This window comes from Acanthisitta chloris, unplaced genomic scaffold (assembly GCF_000695815.1).
Source record: "Acanthisitta chloris isolate BGI_N310 unplaced genomic scaffold, ASM69581v1 scaffold21212, whole genome shotgun sequence".
NCBI lineage: Eukaryota > Metazoa > Chordata > Aves > Passeriformes > Acanthisittidae > Acanthisitta > Acanthisitta chloris.
Genome location: NW_008661285.1, coordinates 16187 through 40425, shown reverse-complemented (window position 1 = coordinate 40425; position 24239 = coordinate 16187). Strand labels below are relative to the sequence as shown.

Sequence of the window (24239 nt, the reverse complement as noted above, 5' to 3'; positions counted from 1 at the left end):
GAGATAGTGAAAGAAGGGCTGGTTGACTTTTCTTGTGTAAAAATCATAGAAACGTGGACGATCCTGTGAAATTTAAGACAGGTCAAAGTCTCCTCTTGGCCAGTTGGGCTGGGAAGAACTGTAAGTATTGACATGATGCCAGCTGTAAATCCACTCTCAGTACTGACAAGGCCAAATCATACCTTAAACTGTATGGCCAACTTGTGATGAAAAATGCAGAACCTTGAGTAGGACGTTTTTAGGTGGAATACAGTGATTGCAAAACGGTGTTTTGCACAGCATCACCTAACCCAGTTCTTCACAGCTGTGTTCAGACATGCCAAAACCTCAGAGCATACCTGGCTCCTGATTACCTAACTTCTGCAGGAAGAAATCCCAAACACTGCTCAGAGTTCTATCTTGGGTTTGAGTAAATATGTTAGAGTGAATGTGTTAGAGTTGTCCAACATGTTTTCAGACAGACCTGGGAGGCTGTTTCAGTTGTGAGGCAGCTGGAAGGGTCTTATAGCAAGTCAAAAATTCTTGAGAGAGTATACATCAAGGCAGGGCAGTTTAAACCGAGTTATTTACCTATTGCCAAGGTCATTGCTTTGAGTTTGTCTCTGACTAGTTTCACCACCATGCTCTTCTGGAGTGGGGTAGAGCGACAACACAGTACCGAACGGCATCGCTTGGCTAGTGCAAGAAATTTATCTTCTAGTGTAGGTTCCAGGGCATAAGCTAAAGTCCTTCCATCAATCACTAGGCCCAAGCTGGAAAGCACACAGGAAGAGGATGGATAGAGAGTGGATGTGAACCCAACAGTCATGTTTCCAGTAGCTTCGTCTATTGCGTTGTTTGAAAATTTAGACTCTACGCATTGCAGACACTGTTCCAGCAAGACAGCACATGTCTCCTGAAAAAAAATTCAAAATAAATATGCTTGAGAGAAAATAACATGCATTCAAAGGCTTCTGTTTGCTCTATATTTAGGCACAATGAATATGGGGAATGTTTTATATTCGCTGCACTGTTAAAGTTTTAATTTATAATACTCTTTGCTCTTTGCTCTAAACACACTTCGTTCTTGCAGAACGTATGGCTGCAATAAGGAGTAGAAAGGCTTAAAACCTAATTCTTCTTTAACATGCAGTATTGTGTGCTAACCGAATTCCTTTTAGCTCCTTCTCAGAATAACAGTGCTGGGAAATGACACACAATTGGTACCAAGTTAAGTAGGGTGATGAACACCATTGTGGTGATGAACACCATGTACACACCCACAACTCAGAGCAAAGAGTTTTGCATTGTTAAAGGCCAATTACAGGTTATTTAAGCTGAGTTCTCTCTCCTAGGCATATTCAGCTAAAAGATGTTACTGAGAATATATGAACATTTAAAAGAAATGTTACTGGTCTTACAGCAAAGCATGACTAAAAAGAAAAACCATGGAAAATCCATTTACCAGTTCAGTTGATATACTTGAGAATGGAAAATGCTGTTATCTTTTCTTCCTTTTCGAGAGAAATTGGAGCTGGATACTGATGGCCTACCTCTCCTCTGCTGATCTGAAGTCCAATTTTATCACCCCATTAAAGGACTTCAGCACTATCAGTCTCGTTCCTCGTATCTTAGACTGTACCAGTAAACTCTCTGCGACTGCTTGCAACGAGTTGAGCACAGGAAAGATCAGCAATTTAGAAGGATTAGAAAAGGTCTGTTAGGAAGCAAGGCATTACTGCAGATGTGTTTTTCTGCCTCTCAGTGTTAGCATCAAAATTTAAGTATTACTTCTACCTCCAGAGAAAAAGCCACCTGAGAAAACAAGAATGAATTATCTAAATACTACATTTCAGTGGCATAATATAAAGCACAAATTCTCAATAGCTAATCCATTGATTTCTTCCTCAATGTGAGCTTAATAACAGGTTGCTTTTTAACCCATTAGTGCCAATAAACAAAATGAATGTATAGCAAAGAAAGGCATTTATGCTGCTATGGCATCTTTTCACTCATGGTGGAGTTCACTGTACACACTTACACACCTTCAGTAAGTTTATGACACATGACACTATGGCTTAGAAGCATGATGCACTGAAAAATATTCAAAGACATGTCCTACCTGAAAATTATGGACGAAGCAGGAAAAGCAGAAACGAAAAGAGGGAAAGGAAAAAAGAGCCATCAAACTTCTAATTGTACAAGCGTAAAATAAAGCCAAACTAGTTCAGAGGTAAACTAGTAAAAAATAAAAAATGTTGGATCTCCTTACTGGTGATTCAGCATTCAAAGTGATGATTTCCTCGTCGTGCTCTAGTAGCTTGCAGGCATAGGCAATATTAACAGCTGTTTCTTGCTTGTCTCCAGTAAGAACCCAAATCTGCAGCCCAGCCTTGCGCAGGTTTGCGATGGTTTCTGGAACACCGTCCTGTAAACGGTCTTCAATGCCAGTTGCACCTAAGCACATTCAAAAAAAGAGCTAAATGTTCCATACTAAATGAACAATTAGTGCTCACCTGAAATTGTAAGCTTGGATTCTATTTTTAAAAACCCAACAAGCCCAGCAGTCACTCTTATTGGGAAATAAACTAGCAATGGTTGCAAGATTTGGACAGATTTTAGGGGGTATTGAGAAAGAGGAAAGTAGCTGGGGTAAACATTTGCATTAACAGTCAGGAACAAATCCAGAATTCAAAATTGTAAAAGCAACCTGATGACACTTCTAGTCTCAGAAGTTCACCATGCTCTTTGACTTCATGCTCTGTATCTTCATCATTTCTTCTGAATGTTCCTAGAGGAGTTGCAGGTTCTTGGAGATCAGTTCTAAAGGGTCTGAACTGCCTTTTCTCAACTAGAAGAGGCTGAGTCAGTAGAGTTCTCTCCCTCGTGAAGGGGAATGACAACAAGACTGCAGCTTTAGGCTGCAGACCTAAACCTGTTCCTGCCTTGTTGCTGCTCTTTGCTCTTGCAGAATGACACTGATGGCCAAATGAGATATAGCAGAGAATAAATCATAAATCTGTGGGCCATGATGTGAAAATAAAATGTGCCTTTTTCATGCTTTCAATGCATCTTTCTACCTGTTTATAAGAGACTGGGTGTCTTTTTTATGCTTACATAAATCAGTTGAGAGAGACAAGATTTTCATATATATGAAAAGCAGCAAAAAGCCTCTCAGGACCAAGCTCAGTGTCAGCACTGATACATCAGTGCTCCACTGAGTGTCAGAGAGACTTCAGTGTGAGGAAATGCAAGCACTGCAACTAAAGAATGAGGAGGTGACAAACATGCAAGTTACCTGGAACAACAGGAAAAAAAATAAACTTTTCTAATCTATTTATTATCCCTATGGTTGTTCTTTGAAAAAAAATAGCATTAACAATAGAAGTGCACCTGTAGTCTGAGCACCAGTCATTTAGGTGAAAACACATTCTTAGGGCAATGTTGGGAAAGTTACTATTATCCTAACATAGGAAAATACATTCCTTTTCCAGACTCAATTTTATTCCCACAACCCAATCATAACTGTTTATTGCAAGATACAAACCACAGTATGAGGATCTTGGGGAATGACTGAACTGGTAGTTTACTTCTAGCTAGAGCTTACTGATTTGTTTGGCAGCTGAATTTCACTTGTTAATTTTTTTTCACTCCTGAGTGCAGCCAGAGGCAACAGGTACAACCACAGTGGGATCTTCTTGATGACTGTAGTCCAAATTAGGTGACCTGTGTCCCTCTTTAAGTCAGGGGAGAGAAACAGCCACTCCAAGGGCAGAGTCATCTAGAGCAGGAATCTAAGACAGACCAAATGAACTGCACTTTGTTTTCTGTCTCTCCATTGGTTTTATGTCAAGCCTTAGAGATCTGTAGCAGATACATTAAAAGTTGTGTGAGATGGATCTCGTCTCCCAGAGCCAGACACATTGGCAATTAGTGAAGGTTGTTTTCCCTGACACTGTTCTGGCTGTCCCAGTTTCTTTGCTGGAGAAACCAGTTGGCTGCATGGAGTAATAGTGAATATACACACCTTTTAGAATCTCAGAGAAGAGTATGGCTCAGTTCTTGCAGTAATTTTTACACATGCTGATTTTTACTGCAGTCCCTTGCCACAGAATGCACAGGCTCTGGGTGCACGTGCTGAACCTGAGGTGTGTGAGAGTTGATGCCTCTCACAAATGCAGCTGATGAGCTTTGCTTCAGGTGTGTCCCTGGTGCCCCTGGAGCCATGGAAACCTCTGACACGTTGAAGCAGCACTAAGGTAATGAAATTCTGTAGACAGTTTGGGCCAAGTCCTCCTCCTGTTTAGAGCAGCAGTTTCCATTTATGATATTGTGTCAAGCTCATCCCTGGTATTACTCCACTCATTTCACTCATGATAAAATGATGGCAGGAGCAAGGAAAACAGGGTATGTCTATTATGTTAATTATATCCCATTCCTCTGTGGTGCTGCACATGACAGCCAGGATAAAGTCCCAAAGAAGCCAATTTCTGTACTGTCAGAAATCATTTAGGGGAAAGAATGGATTTCATAGCCAAGCTTTCAGATTTTTGATCAGATTTTAATTTCATGTCCTGCTCTCATTTCATTACCTAGCAGATGCAGATTCTTCTCTATCCGCAGTGCTGACTGAAACAGAAGTTCTTCACGATTTTCAATAGAGGATTCTGCTTCTAAATGAGTTTTTAACCAACAGGCATACTCCTCCTTGCTGAGAACCTATGGAAAAGAGTATGTGAGGGCACAGCCAACGTGATGCAGAGGCATTCACACTTTACTGAATAAAATGAAAATGTTATGAATCAAGAACAATGAATTAATAAATGCCTTCAGTAATCTTTGTCAAGACTCTCTGTAAAAGCAAAAGAACCTGCATTTACTTACTCTTTTTGCAATACAGAGGGTCCTTAGCCCATCTACAGCATACAGATTAAGGTAATTCTGGGTTTTGCTTCGGATTTTTTTTTGATGTTTGCCCCGAGGGTCATCTAGATAAGAATAAAAAAAAAATAAATTACTGATTGAAAAATAACAGCAGCTGAATAGCCTCAGGGAATAAAAACTTGTATACAGTACTCACTGTACCAGCACTTTATAACTGATACTTTTAAGGAGTTGGTGATGTTTCCTGGGAAACTCAAGTAAAACATTTCATTTAAGAAAAAAAATACTGTTTTTTTGTTCTAGCTTTTCTGTCTTTCCTCTTTGAAAGAGGCATCGTGAATGTATGTGAGAAAGACCTTTTTCTTACTCCTCAAGTATTTCTTTGGCCTGAATACTTTAAGAAATCATGATAATCTTCACAGCAAACAATAATGTCAGAAGTAGAAGTAAGATTTCACACACAGTACTAGCAAATGCTTCTCCACAGCTCATCATGTGCAGAAAAATGATACTTACCTAAAAATAGCAGCTAGTTTTCCACCAAGGTTAGTATCTCAAAAGAACCAGAAACTGTGCTCTGTATATCTAAGTAGATGAAGGTACTTTGGTCTGTTAGTGCTGCACTGACACTGCCTATCAGCCTGGGGCAGTGCAAGAAGCTCTGGATATGACTGGGATTTGATTTAGAAGAGAATTTATACTTGTGCAGGCCTAGCTTCTACCTCTGGGACATCAGCTCCCACTGAGCTTTACTCTTCACTTAAGGCCATGTGTAAGAACTCAAAATCAGGACTGAACATCTGTTTCTTTTCTCTCTTTAGCTTGGATTGCTTCAATGTGCTCACAGTGTGGTCAAACGAGTAATAGGATGGCAATATATTTGTTCCATCTTATGACCTGATGTCTTAAAAAATTAAAAACAAGTGATAATGCATCCTTTTTATCCTCTAGGATCAAGACTGGTTCATGACAAAGGTACTGCAGTATTAATAAATAATATGAATTGCAAGGTTAGTACTAAAGTAAACACACAAGTTGGTAAGATTTTAGATTGGAACCACTGTGTGAGAATCACCAGTACCTTCTGGCAGGTTTTCCTACTTCCTGATGTGCTACACTTTTTTTTACTAAAGTCTTCATATTTTTGGGTGATGTGGAATCATTTCAGGATTATAATTCTGTCATTGGAGCTGTTGTTTAATGCAGCATTTGTGTGACTGGTACCTGCACAGTAACTAGTCACAGAGTCACCATTCCTCACCAGAAGTCTGAGCACCTGAAGAGATTTGCTCCATGTGCTCTCAGTTCCCCACTGGAGGAAGTCTGAGCACCTGAAGAGATTTGCTCCATGTGCTCCCAGTTCCCCACTGGAGCTCACCTCTCATACTCAGAACCTGTGGGCACTATGTCCTTATCTTAGGCACTTAATACAGGTGTGTGAATTAGATGACATAAACATCTTACTGTTTCTACTTTTCAGCACCCATTATTTTCCCATATTGAACTTGATCCTGCTACCTGTGACCACATATAGACACATCTATCTGTCTATAAAGTGACAAAGCATTCAGCATTTTCATACTTCCACAGCAGCACAGTGTGTAACTGAGCATTGAGATGCTCCAGCTCAAACACATACAAGTATTGATTTTGCAGGAAGGAGGGAACTGAGAGCTTGGAATCCCAAAATTCTGTTTGGTTGCATTTTTCTAAACCATGTATCAGAACATTTTACTCACTGTATAGCCTTTTTCTCATCTTTAAAGACTGCCCTATCCTCTCCAGATCTGTAAAGTTGGGAGGTACACACTCAGTTGCTCCTAAGGGACTCTATGAAGATTGTGGTATTTCCTGCATACCTTAATTTCAGTTCCATCTCTGATAAAGGTCATGTGGTGAATACTGGCAGGAATATTCTGATGGGCCTGTCCATCTATCTATTAATGCTATCTATGCTATCACTGTTGATTTTCTCAAATACAGATATATTACTGCAGAATAACATCTGTACAAGTATTATTTGCAATTGGAAAGCCCTTTCTTTTCACAGAATCAGTGAGGTTGGAAGGGACCACAATGGGTCATCTGCTCCAACCTCCCTACTCCAGCAGGGCCACCCTAGAGCACAAGGCTCAGGATTGTGTCCAGAAGGTTCTGGAATACCTTCACTGTAGCTTGTGGCTCTGATACACACACCACCAGCTTCCTTCAGGAGTTATTAGAACAGCTCACACCAAGATTCAGCTGCAACATAACGTGAAAATGTGCATCTAAGGAACTGGCAGCCTAACACAGTTTCATTTAGTTTCTTTCCTATTTGTGCATGATAATCTTTTTCAGCATATTGTGACTCTGCTGCATAATATAAGAGAAGTACTGCAGCAAACCTTCTTCAAGGCTTTTTGTATTAGTAAGCCATCTTTTTTTAACTTGGAACAATAAAGCAGGCAAGCATTCCTCCTCACTTACTGTGATACATTGCCATTCTAGAGAAAAATGCCCTATTTTTTTTTGTATATCCCACATGAAATTGTCTTACAGGAGTGGCTATTTAAGTGGCTCACTGATTTCAAATGATGCAACTTCAATAGGTCCTTAAAGGCACCAAAAGTTGTTTCTATCCCTTTAAGGTTAAGTGGTGTTAATCACTTCAGGTCTGCCTGAATACTTTGGGTGCTAATGCTGTGATCATAATGTCAAATGCTTATTTGTCCTTCCATGAACAAAGAGTAATTCTCTCCAAGCAGAGATATGAACACCATTTTCTGTGAGAATCCTCAGTTCCAGGGACTGCACCTCCCTCCTCCACCAGCACACCAAGGACAGCTAAACCCCCTTCCAGCTCTCATGTGCCTCATCAGTCCTACCCTGAGATTCATCCTGTGCTCAGAAGTTAGAAGGTAGGAAGGAAGGAATCTCTTGCAGACAAAACCCAGTTGTGGAGACTTTTTCAGCTGGGATGCAGTGTCTGTGCTGAGCAGTGTGACCACATGCAGCATCTCAGTGAAACCAGCAAGTCTTCTCCAGAAGAATGATAGAAACCAAGTGGTGTTCTGCCTGCTTCATTTCCTTCCATCATCTCAAGCTGCAGAAAACCAGCCCAGGCATTGTTTTCTCCATGACTTATGTTCACAGTTCCTGTGTGCACTGAGTATTGACTCAAAACAGTAACTTTCTTATTTATGAACATGATGATTGTTGAGATAAAGTAAAAACAGTACACACTTGGGAATGGTTTCAAGACTTTTGGAAAGATCTGTTTGCTATCAGAATACATCAGGTTCCACAGCCTTAACTAGATATACAGGCAGAACAAACGGAGTCAGTTCACAAACTTTTGAAGTTTTGAAGCTCATGGTGATTTGAACTTTTCTATAAGACACAAATGAAGCAAAAACATAATACTTTTGCTTCTGATTTTGGGCTGTTCTGCATGTCATATTTTAAAATACTCCTTCTCCCAAATACCTTTGTGTCTGACAGGACCTAGTCATGCTATGTGGTGTTTGACCTAGGAGATTATGGACAGTGTTGCCTTGGTCCTTCAGTCTAAGGGCACAAGTACTCCAAAGTCTCAAGACACATCACAGAATCATCAGGGTTAGAGGAGACCTCTAAGATCATCGAATCCAACCATTAACCTGTCACTGCTGGAACCTCTAAACCCTAAACCAGATCCTCCAGTGTCACATCCAGACACCTCTGAAACACCTCCAGGGATGGTGACTCCACCACCTCCCTGGGCAATATTCCAGTGCCTGAACACCCTAACAGGGAAAAACGTTTTCCTAACATCTAATCTGCATCACTCCTGTCTCAGCTTATGGCCATTCCCTCTAGTTGTCCCCCTGCAGCCCTGGCAGGACACACATCCCCTGTACATCCTTCACTGATGTACTGCTCCCATGTCCCTGGAGCACTAAGAGAGCAAAGAACAATAAGCTGTGGGATTAGTTGTCATGTCAATTCACTTATTGATAATTTTCTTGAAATGCTTAATGCCTGAATTCTTGTAGCTTTGCATCTCCTCTCACATTTCTGTTCCACTGTCACCAGAGAACAGGGTGAAACCAGTGATGAATCCCATGATATAGATAATAACCATAGCATAAATCATCTGAGGCTCTCTCTACCTGGGAAATACCTCTCTGTAAGAGGAAAAACACTCTGTACCCTCAGGAACTGACAATGCATCCACTGATATTAGGATACTGAGACTGAATTCAGTTCCAGGACTGAAAGCTGCTCAAGAGAAATGTCAAATGTTTTTCAGACAGATCTGCTGAGACACACAGAATTACTGAAGCCAGCAGTGGCTTAAGAGGACTGGAAAACAAGGGAAACTCTTTATGATGTTCTAGTTGCTGCACTTTACTTTGCTTGCAAAAACAAAGTATACCAAAACTCATCGTTCAATTTAGGCTAAAACACTAAGAAAAAGAACCCATCAAAGACCTGCACAATTGCAAAGTCACCTTCAATCTGACTGCCTGTAATGGTGGTGAAATCACTGTATTTGCCTAGATCCCCACACCAACCTCCAGGAACTCTGTTTCCCCCTCTCTGACATACACCACCTTCAATAATGTTGCTGCTGTTTGATTTTCTAACTGGCCTTGTTGTTTTTACCCAGATGGGTCCTAGATCTGCCTGAAATTTCACTGAAAGTGCCTTCATCCATTGGACACTGCAACTATAAACAAAGTTCCTTATATGCTGACAAAATATTTAAGATTTGGCATAAAGTAATTTTTTCTTTTCTTTTTAACACTCAACTCTCATTCTGAGAACTCGTTTCCAAACATTCTTTTCTAGGTATGTTATTAGAAATTCTCAGTCCTACAAATTCTCTATTAGTACTTTGGAGGGAAACAAGTTTCCACAGATACTTTATGTACCTTCTGTGATATCAGATCTTTGCTAGAAAATTATTCATGAATACTCTGCTGTTAGTTAAGGACAAGTTGTTCTTAATTTTTTTGGCTCAGCTTTGATTTATATGGCTGTAAACAGAAAACTAATGCCAACATTTTTCTGTATTTCATTAAACTAAAATTACACAGTATAAGCCTTTCACAATTGTTTACTCGAACTAATGTCAAAGTAACCACAAAGTCAATGCATTAGTGAAACATGGGAAGTACCTCTAGCACTTTTGGGCTCTGTCTATTCATACCAGGGGAATCTTTAAACACTGGATGAAATTCAGTGTCAAAAATGCAGTAAATTAGCTGCAAACTGACTCATGCACACTGAAACTCGTGTGTCTCCTCTAACTTCTGAAAGCATACAGAGTTCTTCTTGGATCCAACTTATCACAATGAACAGCTATTTAGAGTTGTCTCTGTTCCATATGACATTTGGGTGCTGGAGAATTTTCCATGCTTTAGGGAAGTTCCATGTCCTCAGCTATATTCCTATTCCCTAGTAGTCAACTACATATCCAAAGCCAAGATGTCTTGTCTGAACAACATCTCTCCTTTTGTCACAACCTTTCTGTTTTGATGGCTGATTGATTCACATTGCCCTCTAGCATGAGAGTCAAACCTGCATAAATGTGCCCATTTATGCAACATATTGCAGCAAAAGGATGTAAAGATTCACAAATGAAACAAGCTGCAATAGCAAGTGCTTAGGTTTCATACACAATACTCAACTGTCCAAGCACTGCCAGACAGGTTTTCCTGGAGGAATAGAAATTGCTTTGGTAGAGTTTCAAGAAATTCCTACAAAATCAATTTTTCGAGGAGAAGATTTTTCCACAGAACTTATCTTCACTCATTCTTGTGAGGTAAAGGAGCCTCACAAATTTGTCACAGAAAATTTGCTCTAATAACATAATATTATAAAAGAGAGAGAGTTGCCATTCTACCATTCCTTATATTCACACCAAAAGCTACAGAAGGCAACGAGATAGGATGAGTTCTCCAGCCATTGAGCAGAAGTGCCTCCCCCAGACCCCTCAGCCCTCCCACCCTATGCCCATGAAGGTAAGACAGAGTGTACCTGAAGAGCAGGGTAGAAGAAGATCCATAATAACTGAATCTGCTCCTTTAGTGTAAACATTTATTTCATCTGTCAGAGGATGTCTGACCACTACTGACATCCTCTTCCTGACGGAATCAAAGCCCAACGTGTGTAACACTTCAAAGCTTAATGTTCCCAGGTGAGGTAGCTCCACTGATACCTGGTCAGACAGCCTTCCAACCAGAGAACAGTTATATGCCCTTGCTGCATAGACAAGAGCAGCTTCATCTGGACTCTCTGCCTCGTAACGGAGCTCTCCTTCCTCGGGTGCACTCCCCACCGCTGTCTTGCCTGGCTGGGAGCTGTAACCGTTGTTGTTGGTCTGTGCAGAGTATGCCAACTTCTCTTCCAGTTTTAATAAAGTGCTCTCAGTAGATGTAGATGAAAGCACACTGAACCCAAATCTGTGCATTGATTTGCTTGTAGCTAGACTAGATGAACTGCTGCTGTTGGATCCAGAGGTCAAGCGACTTGGAGTGAATCTGCGGATGAATCCTTCTATGGTTTTTACTGGAGATTTCAGTTCAAATCGGTCTCTAACCTTGAGAAATCAAAACAAAACCAAAACAAAAACAAAAACCCAACAATGAACAAACCCTAAAGAAAATCTGGACAAGAATTCTGACATTGATAAGCAACTCTAACTAAAGAGTAGAATTTCTTTGAGAGCAAGAAGTAATGGTATTTGCATTTTGAGAAAGGAAAGTAAATGGACAAAACTGACACAACAACAAAAAAACTTACTTAGAACATCAGAAGAGCACCGGTGTGTGAAAGCCCTTATGTTTACATTAAACCCATTTTTTTTCCTTTCACCTCCTCAGACAAGACTAATGGATATCAATGTTGCACCACCAGCACCAGTAGTGCCTACTAAAACCTACCATTGCTAGGAAACATTGGCATTATTTGTGCATAATCAGCAAAGGTAGTAAAAAAAGAGAAATTAATGCAAGATTTTTGTATTGAGAAGTAAGGTGTCAGAAAAGCTTTATGAGAATGTGCCAGTGTAGACAACATTCTCAGCAGGCAAATGTTGATATAAATAATTACCCTGTTTTCTATTCCAGCATCAAAGAATTTCACTTTGGTTTTATCATTCATCTCAGTTTACATCAATCTGTCCTACACATACAATAGTATTAATAGTAATAGCATATTCATAGTAATATAGATTAAATGATTGTATAACAGTGTAGCACTCCTGAAACAGCAGAACTGAGCATTCTCCAAATGTTTCCTTGGCACAAACCCACATCGTTTTGCAGACTAGTTCCCTTTTTATTCCAATCTGGAACAGAAGCAATGTGCAGAATTTTCTCCAGAATGGAAATTCCAGCTGCTGGCAAGCTTTAATACTACATTCCATGATAGTTTTTTCTTACAGATCATCTTGGGATTGCATTCTTGAAATTCTCATTCATCAATGACACTGGTTTAGGCCAATTTAAGCTGTAATAATTGTTATTTTTCATAATGAGCTTAAGATACATCTTTTACGTAATTTGAAAGTTTTAAGCAATGTTTTTCAAGTATTTTCTCTTTTTAAAGTTTTACAAAAAATGTCACAGCCTTTTGTTAATTTAATCCATATACACAAATTATTCACTCACAACTTATATCCATTTCGGGTAAGTGCTGCACGTTTGCAAATTAGTTTCCACACATACTTCAACATGTATTTGTGCTTATTAAAGAAGTAATACAAGTACAAGAAATCAGGAAAATTTCACAAGTGTCTTGAAATTGTCAATGAAGATGCATCTTACCATGGAGGTAAGTGAAATAGCTGATATACTCCACTCTGTTAATGCTTAACTAAACTGACTTGGTCACATTGTGGTTCTGCAAGTTGTCTCACAACTAGTGCTACTTGTTTCTCACTAGAACAGGAGGTTTTAATTTCCTCAGATTGCCAGAAAAATTAGTATCAAGGTAAAAGAAGGTTAAACTCTCTTTTCCAGTTTTTTTAACCTACCTTCTGTCGGGGCTGATTTGGTGCAGTAACCACAACTGTATTACATATAGTCAAAGCTATGAAGAAGTCAAAGATGTCACATAGTTCTGGACTCAGATGGGCTAATGGTTGTTCATGGCTTCTCATGACCTCCAGATGCTTTGCACACTCATTCACCTTCTCTAACAATCGTGGGTCAGGTGTGATGTCCTTCTCCTAGTAATAAATAGCAGTGATTAATATCTGTGATTCTGCAAATTTCCAAAGCAGTAACAAGCAATTAAAGGATCCAAAGCAGTGTCAATATCAAGAGTTTTGTGGTGGTTTTACACCACATGGAGGTGGAAAGAACTGTAAGTTGTCCATTCTGGGTGATAAACAGTTAACAAGGAGCCTACTGGTAGGAATGGAAATGTTAGTAACTGTGTTACCAACTTCTCCACTACAGATGATTATAGCAGCAATATTTATCTACTTTGGAGGTAGTGGATAAGAGAAGAGTTACATACTAATTTTCCTCCCTCTCTCCTGTCTAATTCAAGACATTTATTGCCTGCTACTAAAGGCTGGTACACTACAGACACCAAAAGTGTGGAAAAAATTAGACAGCAATGACATTTAAAGCTCAGCCTTACATCAGCACAATAAACCAAAACCATCTTCGATTGTTTGTTAAGAGAACAGCAACCACCCACACACTGGAAGTTAATTCATGTTGTTTTACACTGAAACAGAGCACTTTCAACTCCATTTCATCAGGACTTTCCACTTACATTTAATATATTTCTTGTCAGATCAAACTTCAGTATTTCTTAAGACAGGCAGGTGCAAGGATACAAAAGATTAAGAGACAAACTGATCTATGCCTCTTCCCTCAGTAGAATTTTATCTCCTGGTGCTCAGCAGCTGATGAACATGAGCAGCCACAGAACCCCACGTGTAAAAACTGCAGCTTAGAATTTTATCTAAAGTGCTGACTCTTGACTGAAATCAAGAATTCCACCAGTGCAAACAGCATATTTTGTTGTCTATATTTGTAATTTGCTTTAAGGGTGAATTTGGGTCGGCAGTGCAACAATGCAAAACCTTTAGACAGACACGACTTGGCTTCTCTCCTCTCTTCTTCAACTCATGTAAAACCTCCACAGAATTACAAAAGTATAAAATAAACAAAATGCAACTGTAAGGACATAAACTCTCCAACATTTCAAAATGTAAAGAAATGCAACTGTAAGGACATAAACTCTCCGACATTTCGAAATGTAAAGGTTTTTTCTTTTTAAAATACAACACATGCAATGCACTGCTAACCACTGAGTCACACTGAAAATTATGATGTGATGTATGTCGACAGTGTCTAAGAATTGGAAGACATATGTCCACCCCAGCACTTGTTAGCTCTAAAATCCTCTGACAAAAGAGAAAAGAAGAGGCACATGCAGAACAATTAAAGAGTCCTTGACCTCAAACCTTATGCTACTCTCAGCTTCAGTAGGCAAAAGGAAGGTACATATTTTCTTTCCAAAAATCAAGGTACAACTAAACCAAAGGTTTCAGACTCTCTTCACCTTTAGCTTGTTCCCACAAAGGATTGAGACAAGATCTGTGCCAACACTCGATTGTTTTTGTACAAACAGCTGTGACTACAGAAGTAAAAACACCAAGACGAAGTCGAAGCAGTACACAAAGTGCTGCAGATTTCTTTACCTTTTCCTTTTGGGACGTTTTCTATTACAAGACACAGGGCACTGTTGAGCTCGTGACTTACCATTGGGCTGCTGAAGGCAGTGTGTTTGGAGAGGATACTTGCTCTTTTTGCTTCAGCTCTGCTCCCTGTGCGCCGGTGGGTCTTGGTGCTCTGGCTTCTGTGCATCACTTTGATGCTCTGATGGCTGCAGATACTATCACGCTGGGACAGAGTTCCTCCTTTTGGGGCTGCCTCATCTTCCTCAGAGTCAGGTTCTTGGTACATCGCTAAGCGTTTGGCTACCAGTAAAAATTAAAAGGGTCAAATGTTGTGTATGTTGAACGTGGCTTAGAAAGAGGGAGAGGGGCATGGTGACTTTGTTCAAGTGATCTGGTCTGAATATTATACTGTGCTTTTGGAGTAATAATGAATGATTCCATGAGCAGGAGATAACAAAGTCTAGTCTTAACTGAATGTTAGTATCTAATGGAGGATGCAGATAGCATAACTGGAAAGGTAATGCAATAGATTGCTTCCTTCATCATCACACTCTCTCTGAAAGGCAATTAGGCTCTGCAGTCATTCATAGAATCACAGAATCATCAAGGCTGGAGAAGACCTAAGATCATCAGGTCCAACCATTAACCTGTCACTGCTGGAACCCCTAAACCTTAAATCAGATCCTCCAGGGTCAGATCCAGACACCTCTGAAACACTTCCAGGGATGGTGACTCCACCACCTCCCTGAGCAATCTATCCCAGTGCCTGAACACCCTCACAGGGAGAAGTTTTTTCCTAACATCTAATCTGAATCTCAGTTCACTGCATTCCTGAAGACTATTCTGCAGCTCTGCCTGATGAAATCAACCAAATAATTTGGTCTTAGCTTGCAGCCTGAGAAGGAGAGAAACAATTGAGGAAATTTTCCTGTCCTTTCTAACAGAACACAGAAATTTCACAAAAAGTAATGGAAATTAACCAACATCTGAAATGTCCTCAGAACAACACACCTACAGAGCTCTACACTCTGTATTTTGTATACAGAGATGAGGTACAGATAGCTAAAAGCCTTGCTCAAGGTCAGGGCCATCCAAAGTGGAAGTATCAACCAGGTTCTTGACTCCTAGCCTAGTGTTAAAAGCACCCTGGAGTCTGTCCTTTCCTCTCTGGACAGTCTGATAGGCAGGACAGGGTACCCTCACCTGCTGCAACACTTGTGTCTATCACCACTTGCTGCAGTGAGCAATACCTGCTTTACATGGAGTGAAAGAGTACTTCAAAATTATATATTTTAGATGAATGTTTCCTCAGTCAATAATCCAACTAAAATATTTAATGTTAGCAAACAAATCTGGCAGTTTGATATACAGAAATCAAAAAGGAAACAGAAAGAAGAAGCATGAAACAGCTGTGGAATCCTACCCCTCTAATGATGGGCTCTGCTTAATTCTAACTGATGTATAACATAATTTTTATTCCTAAATACAACAGGCATGTAATAATCTGGGTAATTCATTAGGCAGGCAAGTGCCACTCTAACAGGTATCTATTTATTCTGTCATTATGCATTCATTGAAAGGCTTTCCATTATACTCTCAAATTAATCCACACTATCCAGATATACAGTATAAGTTACATACTTGTGGCTCAGCTTTGTTTCAGTTTTCTGGTGTAACAAATTAGATTTTCCTAACAACAAATGATAAATCACTAGCATGTAAGTTAATTATTCAGGCATTTAACAAAGAAAAACAAAAAACTGTTTCAAAACACTTCCTGAAAGCAGAGTGAGTTTGGCATGGGATCACTTTTAACGTAGCTTTACGATCAAAGACAGACCCATCCTCACCATCCACTGCAATGTTCAAACATGTTTTAGCTGTCAGAAAGCAGCTGGAGGAGCTGAAACCAGACCACACACAGCACATGGTGATAGCTCCATCAGGACACTATCAGAGATCAGAGGTTTATCCAACTCCTCTTGGAACACGTATAGGCTTTGTCTGAAACGTGGGAGCTGGGAGAGTTTCCCAGTCCTGGGAGATCACTGGTCTCCTTGGACCTTCTGTTGCAAGGTAATGAGTTGCAAGTAGATGAAGTTCATTTCACCTACACAGAGTGCTTTCTGCCACTTCTTGCACATGCTTTGGGGCAGCATCATTCAAAGCTGTCCCATCATTCTTGCCCACTAATTTCAACTTTCTTCTGCTCTAGAAGCCTCTGTGCAGTTACCCAGTGGAAATACAAATCCCTATACTGTGAATTTAATTCTGATTATAGGTTTATCTATCCCAGGATGAGTCCACACTGAGGGCTCAGAGTGATCTGCAGCATGTCCTAAGCACAGGTCCTCAATCACTGAGGGCTGCTCACTGTTCCCCCCAGCATCACAGGGTCCTGCCAAAGGCAATCCAGGCATTCAGGGAAGGAAGGGAGGAAGGAGATACGTGGACATCACAGTGTGTTACTTTCAGAGGATGCCTCAAGAAGCAGAATGGAGAAGCACAGAGGGGCTTCTGTTCTTCTCTGCACTGGGAAGGCAGAGTGGAGAGCACATCTGGGAAGGTATGATGGAGAGCACATCTGGGAAGGTATGATGGAGCTCACATCTGGGAAGGTATGATGGAGAGCACATCCTGGGCTGAGGCCTGTGGAGAGCAGTGTCCAGTCTGACAGTGCAATCTCTACCTTCATTATCTTCTGCAGGCTCCTAGTTAGACACTGCAAACCCCAGGCTGAAAAAACATCACTCAAGATGACACACCAGTAAGGGTTTCTGCACTTGACCAACATTTAAGATTTAAATCAGTCGTAAGAAAAACATTTTGGTGCCTCATTTGCACTAAGGCTCTCAGCAGAAAAACCAGTCTCGTGACCAACATTTAAGATTTAAATCAGTCATAAGAAAAACATTTTGGTGCCTCATTTTCACTAAGGCTCTCAGCAGAAAAATCAGTCTCAAGCAGGGTTGGCATGGCATGTGGACACAGCCTCTCAGGAAAAGGGTAGGAAAAGCTTGGATTTGCCATAGTGATAATCTTTCTCACTATGGATTCTGGCCATTTGAATGGTAGACTGACAGAATGCTGTGCTGCTTCTTCTAGTAACAGGAAATATTCCTTGACAGGGAAAGGACTGGCTACAATTACTTACTTCAGCTTTGCAAAATGTGCTACCCAGTTGGTCCATCTCCCTTCTCAGCAGTTTTTTTGAAAAGGATACATTTTCTTTAATAATCATACCTAATTTAAGCTTCTACTCTGAAAATACATCTTGAAATGTAAGACCTCAAAGATCCTGAACTGAATATCATTTTATTCCATGTCTAAGAACTATAGTTAAGCAGAGAATGCTTTTCATGTACCATATGCAGTTATGCTTCCACACCATATCTCAGGATTTCTTATTGCTCTTTCTTACATTACATTTAAAAGTATTTTGTTTATTCAAATAGCAAAAGCTGTTTCCTAATGCAGCACTCAGTTTAGCTATTAGCTTTATACCAATGCTGTGGTCCCTTTTAGGCCCTGTAACAATAGCTATCTCTTGCTCTCTATACAGGTTTTCATTGTAGCACATTCATTTAATTGTTCCTGCTGCTGAGAAATAGGAGAAAAAGGGGAAGTAGGAACAAGACTAGAATCTTATTTAACCAAGTCAAATGCAATTCTTTCGATACAAATGGTGTTATTTCAGTTTATACCAAGGTGAGCTTGACAACAGAAAAGCAGGCCTGAGCACCTTTCAACATTTTCTCAAGTGCAGCCTTACACATTATGCAGGAAGAATTAAGAAGTTTGAAGAAATAATGAAAGCCAGTTCAATCATGCTATGGCTAAGGTTCACATTGCTTCAGCTGTGCAGCGTGTGCTTCTTTGGGAACATGCTGTTCTCTCCACCCACTCAGCCCTCTCCAATTCAGAACCTTTTCCTGTGAACATTACAACCTGAAAGACATTGTTGTGGGATGCTTTTCAGTTGCAGCACTGAACATTGATGGCCTTGATCTTTTGTCCAATAGAGTTTTTTATTAAGGGCAAAGACACAAACAGCTTTGGAAACACAGCAATACAATTCATGAAAGTCAAATTTCACTATTCTCTAGTTTATTTTAGATTTACAGCACAAAGAAGGAATAATAGTTAATACTGATTCCATTGACTCTCTTCCATCTTTCAGAAGAAAACAGGAAGCTATAAATAAACCTCCTGTAATAGCTGCTAACTATCTGAAGGGATATTCTTTTATTTTAAAACCTCTTTTTGTCCAGTTCATTTTGGTTTTGTTTTTATTTTGCTTTACCTCCCATGCCATCCATGTTCTATGGCAAGGTGTTCATTCTGGAGGCTGATGGAGATGCTGTTGCTCCACAGCCAGATGTTCTGCTAAACAGAGAGGTGGGATCAAGAAGCTGTAAAGAGCTTTTCTTCAAGCAGAACAAGACTGCAGATCCCCCAAACCAGAATAATTCAGCTGTCAGTGTGTGGGCCCCATTTCACCATGGGAAAATTCCATTTTGCCTCAAACCATTGAATAAGGCTGTTAATGAACTATTACAAAGTAAATCTAGATGTGCAGCACTTATTCACACCACCACACCACCTTATTTCCTTATTATTTCATAAGGGCAAGCTTATTTCACTTTGAAGTGCACTCTAGTGTCTACATAAAGACTCAATCAAGCAGCTAGCATGCTATAAATTTATACAAGTGTGCTAACATAATCTTAATTTACTTTGCAAGAACTTCCTCATAAGGACAAGTCATGAGACCAGAAAACACCAAGATTTCCCTTCCTTCCACCTCTTGGCATCCCCAGGGGCTTAATAACCTTAAATCCTTCATTAAGACCTCTTTACTCCTCTTAGAAATGGAGATAATTCCTACTTTTCTCCAAATTTTTCAGAGCAATTGTCAGTGTCTCAGCTTAGAGAAAAGTATCATCTCTAAATATGAATTATCCTGTCTAATATAGGACTTAAAATGGGGCAGTCCAAATGTACTGAGTTCTACACCTGCTCTTACTGGTTCTCTCCTTAGTCACCTATTAACATTTTTCACAAAGCAAGACCAAATGTAAAGGGAAGCTACAAACAAACTACACAGAGTGCCTGAAGCACCTAGTTCTGATAAAGGTTTTGAGCTTTCTGGGCAAGGCCTAAATGGACTATCCCAATGTCTGAAGATTGTCAAACTGTAAAGGTGGCAGAGGAAAAGACCCTTTGGAAGCAACAGCTGCATTTATGGAAAAGGTTTTTGAATTTTTATACCTTTTAAAAACCCCAACAAACAAACAATTCTCCAGCATGGCTGGAATATGCAATATGGTGTCTTGACTACACACACAACAAATCAAGAGATACATTTTTTAAAACATAATGCACTTTTTTATGAAAATAAATTGCTAGCCAATCATCATCAAAAAATGAAGAGCAGAAAGAAATTCCTTCTTTCTCAGATACAGTGATTAAGAAACTTTGCTAGGCAAGGGAAAACCATTGAGGTTTTCATCACCTGCCTTCACCCCCATAAACCTCTTGTATTCTTATGTTGTCTAGAGTTTTTTTGACAGTCATTGGAAGGAAGAGGGAGGAATTCAAAGCATGAAAAATTCAACATTTTCAGATTTGTGTGGCTGCATTCATGGAGATTCAACTGGTGTTTTGTCAACAGTTTCTTACTGTGGCTAAAACTAGAAAAACAGAGATCAGACCCCATAGGCAAGAGTATGATTAATTCAGCATTTGGAAAACAACTAGGACAAATGTCAAGCCAAGACCATCTGGTTGTAGCTAAATCATGTAATGACTCCCAGAAGCACAGTCAGCTTTTGGGCACCTACTGTCCCTGGGATTAGCAGACAGACTTGGGGCATGGCCAGTTCCGAGATTTGTTAGAATCTGTCCTCTAGCCTCAGTAGAAAGAGCTATGCTATGGCCACACAATTTGATATGTAGGAAAACAACTCCTTTTTTTTTTTCTGCTAACATTCTTTAGGGCTAGAAGGAAGCACTGATGGAAAGAATAATTCTGGGATCTAACCAGAGTATACTGCCAATGAGTATTCCATAAATACCCAGGACATTTATGAATGGGACAATCAGTCTTCCACTTGTAGTGGTCCATGACATAGCCTGATCCTGAATTAACACTCTGCAAATCAAGAAGAACCTTTGGAGGAGACAATGGAACAGACTTAAGAATGCAGGTCACACTGATGTGAGGTGGGAATTCTCTTCACCTGTACTGAGAATTCCAAACCACAGAGGAATAGGCACATATTAGAGAACAAATATAGATTTCTAAAACAAGCCGGATGAATTACATCCCACAAATGCTTAATTTTCTCCAGCAGCTGTAAAATTACTAGATGACTATGTTCTATGTAAGTGTCTAAAAAAAGGTAACTAGAATCCCATCCCTGTCAACAGTCTCCACAGGACCCAAATGTGTAACACCAATTCCCGTAGTTTGCTCCAAATCAGTGCATAAACTACCACCAAAATACTGTAAGTGACCTCAACAGTGCTGAATATTTGATAGCACTTGCATCATGGAACTGTTGCTGGGTATTCTCACACTTTCCCCTACAGCCTTCAAAGCATTCCTGGATTCCTCTTCGGTGCTAAGCTCTTGCATAGCAATCCCTGTGAGTAATACTTGTACGACCTCCAGTTGGCCAAGAGATTCTGTCCTACACTAGTGCAATTCATTGCCCTCTATTATTCATGTTTTTGTCACCTCTTGTCTAGACTAAAACAATGCAATACTCCTGGGCTTAGAGCCATCAGCCTCATAAGAAACTTAGAGCTAATAGAGAATTCTGGAGGAAAATGTTTTCTCCAGCAGAATAATGAAAACTGCCCCTTGTTTCCCATTCCTAAAAAGAAGTATTAAGTCTCTCCCAGGGTTTCAGGTTTTATTTTAGGAGCATGTAATTGCTTCAACCCTGCATAAGGTCCACATAAGCCTCTGTGATGAAAACCACGATTAGCACGTGCATGTCTGATGCAAAACAGAATTCTCCTTCACAGTCATAAAGCTCACCTTTCACACAGGGAATTTATATGGCTTTCTGGAGCAGATTTCCAAAGAAAACAGGGACACTCCCACCACTCAAGAAAAAAGACATGCTGCCTCAAATATGCCAAACCTAACACAGCACAGTGTATGGCCTTTTAAGTAGCTCCCAAACCCCAAAAATTGGGCACTGCATGTATAGGGAGAGGCAGAGTGGGGAAGACTAAGCTGCAAGTAAGGGAAGTCACATGCACTGCTTAATGCACTAATGGAAGGAACTGAGATATGATGATGTTAAATCATAGAATCATCAAGGTTGGAGGAGACTTCTAAGATCAAGTCCAACCATTAACCTGTCACTGCTGGAACCACTAAACCCTAAACCAAATCCTCCAGCATCAGATCCAGATGCCTCTGAAACACTTCCAGGGATGGTGACTCCACCACCTCCCTGGGCAATATCCCAGTGCCTGAACACCCCAACAGTGAAAAATGTTTTCCTAACATCAAATGCAGTATAACAGTCCCTGCAGAACAGAAAGGAATGGGATAATTTCTCATAACTTGGAATAAATTTTAGGGAGAAAAGCTTATAATGTAGCAGAGAGGAAAATTTACGAAGGCTATGCACAATCTGTTAGTTGAGTAATTAACAGATATGCAGCAGTCCTAGATGATGTGGAAAAAAATGCTTCTAAAGAAAATAAAAGTTGCAAAATGAGGAAATTTCAGACCTCAATCTGCCAGTGTAGGCATAAGTATCCTCCTCTGTGCGTGTGCATGGCTGAGACCCAGAGTTTAGGGCCTTCCAAATGACTTCAGTGGAATATTTGCCAGAACATCTTGGAATGGGGGGAAAAAAGCAGTGTTACATCTTAGCCTTGTTCTTGGATATGGCTGAATGGTGCTGTTCTAACTGAAATTTCTCTCCCAGAATTCACGCCTGAGGCAAACATCTGCCTTGGAAAACTTGAACCAAATAGTTAGAAGTTTTGTAAATCTACCCATAACTGAAAACTGGATCTTATAATGAATAGAGTCAAGCAATTGGAATAACAGGCACTGTTACCTGGCCACAGCAGAATAACAAACTTAGGCCAAAGAGCTCAGAACAAGGATATTTCCATCCTGAGCTGTCTACTTTTACAGTTAAAAATGACCTGTTGTCTTCAGCTTTTGAATCTTGACCTATATACAATAATTTTTAACTCATTTCTTCATCTGAAGTGCTACTCAGTGTTTGATTCCAAATAATAAACCACAATGCCTGAAAAAATACTCAGATAAGTGAAGAAAGATACGGATCTACTTTGAAATAGATAGGGCAGCTGCATCTTGCTTGGGTTTCTTGCATATATAGATAGCAGCTCAGATCACTTGATAAGTGAAAGATTTTAGAATTTTCTAATTCATGAAATCTTCCCCAAAAACTGAGGTGCAGAGTGGGATGGCATCAGTTATAACATATGCCCCAAAACATATGAGGGAAATTCAGATACTCTGGCATAAGACACAGAAAAAGTGGCTGACAAATCATTTGCAAGTAAGCACACAGCAATGAAATGTTGTTGATGCATACCCTAAAACCAGAAAGATCTGTGATAGACATTTTACCATATCTAAACAAGAAGTTTTTGGCAGCAGAAAAGATAACAGATGGTTAGAAAATCAGACTGCAGAATAGAGCTAACAAAAATACTTGAATGAAGAATAGTTTTTATTGCACTGTTAATACTGATTATGGGGAACAAGACCCATAGCAATTATCACCATTTATATAAAGAATGATAGAGAAAGACTTATTTTCTGAAGAGGGGGGAAAAAAGAATAAAATACTGTGCACAAAATATTCTGTCTCAATTTAAAAATTATATTGGTCAGAAATTTTGTACTGACTGGAGTGGCAACAAAGTCCAAACACAGTCATATATAAAAAGAATGACTGAAAAAAAGGATCAGTTTATGCATTTGACTGTTCTGTTTGTAATGAAATTCACTCTGCTTTCATTAACCTTTCTATTGCAATCTGAAGTCATAAGAGGAAAGCATGCACACACTTAGCTCTCTGCTAAATACATTACATTCCAAGGAAAAAAGATCTGAAAACTCAATACTCAAATTCAGAATTCAGCCTACATATTAGCTGATGATGCCAAGCTCATAAAAATACTTTTTCTGCCCTGTTTTAATTGGCATCACCACTCCTGCAAGGAATACTCTGAAATTAGTATGAACAAGCCAATGGCCAGTGGTAAGGAAGAAGTAAGAAAGAATGAACAGAGTGTCACAAGCAGAAACAGAGTCCAGGAAAACACTCTTAGTTCCACTTCTCTCTTTCTCTCCTACAGAACACAGGTAGGAAATCATGGCTTCTCCCTGTTTAAGTCCTTTCTGTGACACTGGGAAAATAACACTACCCAAACACTGGTTTCTTGCCAAAGAGTGCCTCAAACTTAAGGACTCGGTGCTACTTTAAGGTAGGACAAAAAAAGAACAATCCTTGTATAATCCAAAACGTCAAAATATCTTTTACCAACTGGAAACCTTATCATCTTTCTCAAGCATATTTTAGATTTCCCAGTCTATTTTGATTAATTCCCTTATTCCATATCTTATTTGTGAGCTGAAATTCTGGAGTGATCTTTGAGAAAACTTTCTAATCAGAGATCATTATATATTTTGTAG

General features: G+C 39.7%; 1 protein-coding gene across 1 annotated transcript in view; it reads right to left on the bottom strand.

Moving 5' to 3' along the window:
- ATP10A (ATPase, class V, type 10A) overlaps nt 1-24239 on the bottom strand; it is a gene marked incomplete at both ends in the record, with an annotated part of 39812 nt that overhangs the window by 1612 nt on the left and 13961 nt on the right. The window contains 7 exons of the mRNA XM_009070178.1: nt 571-895; nt 2252-2436; nt 4572-4698; nt 4864-4967; nt 10870-11431; nt 12869-13063; nt 14616-14833. Of these exons, the coding sequence (XP_009068426.1) occupies nt 571-895; nt 2252-2436; nt 4572-4698; nt 4864-4967; nt 10870-11431; nt 12869-13063; nt 14616-14833 (1716 nt within the window). The remainder of the gene's footprint in view (nt 1-570; nt 896-2251; nt 2437-4571; nt 4699-4863; nt 4968-10869; nt 11432-12868; nt 13064-14615; nt 14834-24239) is intronic.